The 4,821-nt window shown below is 43.2% G+C and overlaps 1 protein-coding gene across 1 annotated transcript in view; it reads left to right on the top strand.

The window, feature by feature from the left end:
- The window catches only part of Pcbp2 (poly(rC) binding protein 2), a 28,129-nt gene continuing 23,308 nt past the window's right edge, over window positions 1–4,821 (top strand). The window contains exons 1-5 of the mRNA XM_026782655.1: window positions 1–63; window positions 2,469–2,609; window positions 3,154–3,177; window positions 3,266–3,298; window positions 3,529–3,666. Coding sequence (XP_026638456.1) covers window positions 2,541–2,609; window positions 3,154–3,177; window positions 3,266–3,298; window positions 3,529–3,666 — 264 coding nt within the window. The 5' untranslated portion in view covers window positions 1–63; window positions 2,469–2,540. The remainder of the gene's footprint in view (window positions 64–2,468; window positions 2,610–3,153; window positions 3,178–3,265; window positions 3,299–3,528; window positions 3,667–4,821) is intronic.

The raw sequence follows: 4,821 nt of genomic DNA, 5'->3' as shown, positions 1-4,821 counted from the left end.
GGCCTCCCGCCCTTCCCCTTCCCGCCCGCTCCCCTTTTCCCCTCAGTCGACTCGCGCCTCCAGGTAAGCTTAAAAATTTCTCCTCCGCCCCCGGCAGTAGCTTCTGTTTCCACTCGTGTCATCTTTCTTGGAGGACTCCGTTCGTAGTCTGGAGCCTCGGCCTCTCGTAGTCCCGCGTGAGCGTCCACTACTCTCTTCCTGCCCGTCCATTCACGCGAGGCCCTGGCTCTGGCGCGGCCTAGTAGGCCTCGCGCAAAGCCTGCTCCCCCCTCCCCCCGCCTCTTCCCGGTGGCGGCTGCGCAGGAGTCAGGGAGGGCGCGCGCGCCAGGGGGGGCGGCGGTGGATTTGTTGGTTGAGGGGGGTGGGGGAGGCGATGGCCGGCTCGCTGGCCGGGCGGGTGAGCGCGGCTCCCCGCGGGGGTCAGGCGCTGGCGCAGCCTCACGAGGAGGCGCTACTTGCCCGGCCCCTCCCCCTGGGTCGCAGCGCCCCCCCCTGACCGAACCGTTTATTTCCTCCCTCCCTCTAGTCAAGGGAAGGGGGGGCTTATTTTTTCAAGTGGAAAATGCTTGGATGACCGGGGCCGGGGGGAGGGGAGAGGGGGGCTGCCGAGTTAAAGGGTAGGCGGACTCCCAGTTACCGAGTTACTCTGACGTTCTCTCGGGTAACGAATTTTGAAATTATAAAATGCCTGCCGCTATAAACCAGACCGAGCTATTTATAGAGGGGTATTGACTGCGGGATTAACAGCTGGATTCCCGGGATGGGGTACACTTAGGTTGACCTACTCAGGAGAGGAAGAGACAGGTTTCTCAGATTAGAGGGCTTGGAGTTTTTAAAAAAAAAAACGCATCTTCGTGTTTTACTTACATGGTTTTGGAGATAAATTTTTGGTGTTCTTGTCTCTTTAACTTGTATTACTGTATTTTTAAAATGATTAATCATTTGAGTAGGCATACAGAATTAAAGCTGTCAGGTTTATACCTTGTATTTGGGGGGAGAAAAATGAGTCTTACAGACCTAATCAATAAGCATTGTTTTTCCATGAGATGTTGACTTGAGGTCTTTGACAGCAAGTAACTTTTCTGGAAGTAGGGGCCTGCTGTGCTTTGGAATGCATTTATATAATTACTTATAATCCTGAAGTAATCAGAAGACCTTTACCATATACAGAGTGGTGTAGCAGCCACCTTTTTAAGTGCTTTAAAATGTTTAAGGCTTGGATTTGGGGTGCAGAGGCAGATTGGTCTTTGAGTTTGGAGGCCAGCCTGGTGTTACTAGCCTGTTCCATTCTGTCCTGAGCTACATAGACTCTGTCTCAAAAACAACTCAAGGATGTGGGGATCTCAAATACACAGCACAGTGGAAGATGTGTTTGAAGGGACAGAGTTAAGAGAAGTCACTGATACTGATTTGAAGGGATGGATACACTTGACATGCTTTTGAAATTTCACTGTCCTTTTGAAATATCAGTGTTTGGTTATTAAAGGCAAAAACATCAAAATCCCAATTGTCCTGTCTCTACAAGCAGAGTTGTTTGAGAAGATGAGTACATGCTGCATCCTGGGAATCTGTCACCTACTGAGGCTTTAAAGCAATGTGAAGTCAAACTTTACCACTGACAGTTTCGTTTTTATTGTTGTATTTGAGTTAAAAGATTTTAGAAGTGTGTGGTAGTCAAAGTTAACATTCAAGGATAAGGAAAATTCCTCAGATTGATTAGAAAGAAAGAATGGGAGAAGAGAGAACTGAGATGTACAGAATCATTCAGAGGAGGATTGTGGAGCCCCATCAGTTGTGGAATGTATATTGGATATATCTCACTTTTTTTCAGTGAGACTCCTGGATTAAATTATTTTTGTTACTTTGTGACTGTCCCAATGTGTAGTCTTGGCAGCTGACTTGGCTCTCAATACATTGCCCAAGGTGGCCTTGAACTTAACAGCAATCTTGTCATAACCCTACAGTGTTGAGATCAGTAATGTACCACCCACAGTTCTGAACTAAATCATTTTAAAATCATTGGGTATCCATCACCATCTGAGAGTTAGAGACCGTTATGTGTATACTCTACGTTTACTCCAGTTGATGCCAGTAGCCAGCAAGCTGAGTTTGCCCTCACTGTAGTAAACCTTGTCCAGCAGCTGCTTTTGAGTCCTTTTCAAAATGTACTCAGCTGAAGTACAACTTCGTGCACTTGAGCAGTTACCCCGTAACCATTGCCAGTGGAAGGAATGAATCTTTCTCATCCCAGTCATCAGTGGAAACCCTATCATTAATGAGCAAACTGGAAACAAAACCTGATCTGTAAGTGTTATGCAGTTGTGCTGAGTGTGTTTACAAGTCTGATAGGCTAACATTTAAGGAAAAGAGTCCATTAGGTAACAGTTTAAAGGGTGAAGTGAAAATAACTGGAAAATAATTACTCTTTATTTATTCCCCCCCCCTTCTTATTTTGGTCATTCTTACAGTGTTGGCATTCACTCCCACCCGTGACCAAAGACTTGACCACTCAAAAGTCCAGCTCCCTGTAACTACTAGACATGGACACCGGTGTGATTGAAGGTGGATTAAATGTCACTCTTACTATCAGGCTACTTATGCATGGAAAGGTATGCACCAGTTTGGAAAATTGGGTCATAGTAGCTGGTACGGGAGGGGCCAGGAAAAGCGGACAAGCATGTGGGAGCTCATCAGATTAGCACTGTGGGACATCTGGCTGTGCCACTCTTATTTAATGGAGTGTGGTAAAAAGATGGACAGCTTTTACTAGGAAGCCTCAGTGAGCAAGAAAGACAAGCAGAGCCAAAAAACAGTTCTAGCTGGCTGGTAAAACATTCTGATGTATGTTGTTGTATCTTACAGTTTTAGAAAAAAAAATTTGTTTTGATTTTTGGAGATTGAGGGCCAACACTATTGTTGCATATTACACAACGGTGTGGTATTCATTCTGATTCTCAATTCTTTGGTACCTTCACTATAAAATTTTGTGCAAGGAAATGAGTAAGTGCTTCCCCCCATGATTTTTAAAATCTATTTCTTTGATTTGGTAATTAAGTATAATTAGCATTTTGGTTAGCTGAACATTTAGAATTTTCATAATGATGAAAATGATGAACTCTGAATTTCCTGTTACCAATGTTTTCTTTATTGTAGGAAGTTGGCAGTATCATCGGAAAGGTAAGAGAGTTTCACTTTAACACTAATTGCTATTTAGTCAGTCTGAGCTGAAATAGTTGGAGCTCATGCTTGACTTTTCCTTTTTCAGAAAGGAGAATCTGTTAAGAAGATGCGCGAGGAGGTAAGTTATAAGAACAGTGGGATTCGCTAGACTGAATCCCTGACCTGAAAAGGTTCTGTATGATAGATTACAGGGGTAGCACTCAAAGGGGGGAAGCATTTTCTGGTTGATGTAATGACAAACAGTACAGTAGATAGGAAATGAATTTGTGCCGAGTCCCAAAAAACATGAGCTGCAGTATGTTTAATAGTTTTATCTATTAAAACTACTTGTTTCTTTTTCTTATCCAGAGTGGTGCACGTATCAACATCTCAGAAGGGAATTGTCCTGAGAGAATTATCACTTTGGCTGGACCGACTAATGCCATCTTCAAAGCCTTTGCTATGATCATTGATAAACTGGAAGAGGTGTGTGTGTGTGTGTGTGTGTGTGTGTGTGTGTGAGAGAGAGAGAGAGAGAGAGAGAGAGAGAGAGAGAGAGAGAGAGAGTTTTAGGATTGCCTCTCCTTCCGATTACCTACCAGTCCTATCTAAAACAAAACTGAGGTTAAGTAAGCCTGTTAAGTACTTGAGCTGTACCTTCAGCCACTGTCTTTTTTTTTTGTTTGTTTGTTTGTTATAAGTGTATAATTTATTTTTATTTTACGTTCATTAGTGTTTTGCCCAAGTTTATGTCTGTGGGGGGGCAGGTGTCAGAAGCCCTGTAGTTGGAGTTAGGGACAGGTGTGAGCTGTCATGGGTGCTGCGAATTGAACCAGGGTCCTCTGGAAGATCAGCCAATGCTCTTTAACTGCTGAGCCATCTCTCCAGCCTTCCTCCCCTTTTGGTATGGCTTTCTTTTGGTCTTTTTATTTATTGAGATAACTGTGGAAGTCTGGCACTACTAGTAGTTCAAGATACCCTTCAGCAGTTCTGTGTCACCTTCCTGACTATTGGGATCTCATAAAATGTACACTACCCTTTCCAACTTTGTCATTGAAACATTTCCTCACTAATTGTTTTGAAGGAGTGCCATTGCTTCCTTGAATGAACTTAATGTAGTTTTTTTTAGGGTCCTGCTGAAACTGTACGTTTTGCATTTTGAACTCTATATACAGGCAGATACTGATAATTAAAAGTTAGAGGTAAAGCCCTAGGGTTCTGAAAGCAAAATAGAAGAGTGCTGTTTGGTTGATGCTTAGTGTTCCCTGAAATCTTATCCTTGCCCAGGTTAGAAATGTTATATTTTAAACTGCAGGATCCTGTTACTCCAGAATTTGCAGCTCAAATACATGCTATTGCCAGGCAGTGGTGACACTCACCTTTGATTCCAACACCTGGGAGTTAGTGGGAGGCAGATCTCTGAGTAATAGTCTCTTAGCTTGGAGTGGTGGTACATACCTTTAATCTTCCCAGTACTGGGAAGGCAATGGGGCAGATCTAAGTTTGAGGCTACTTTGAGCTGCAGAGTTGAAACCTTGTATCAGAAGAAAAGTTCTTGGCTTCATAGAATTGTATAAAAGCAATTTATACACCTTACTAGTACATGTAGATTAGGTGGAGAAGTGTCTTTTTTTGAAGTTTTTTTTTTTTTTGGTTTTATTT

The sequence above is a fragment of the Microtus ochrogaster genome, chromosome 15 (genome assembly GCF_000317375.1).
Source record: "Microtus ochrogaster isolate Prairie Vole_2 chromosome 15, MicOch1.0, whole genome shotgun sequence".
Lineage (NCBI taxonomy): Eukaryota > Metazoa > Chordata > Mammalia > Rodentia > Cricetidae > Microtus > Microtus ochrogaster.
This window is presented reverse-complemented; position numbering and strand designations above follow the sequence as displayed.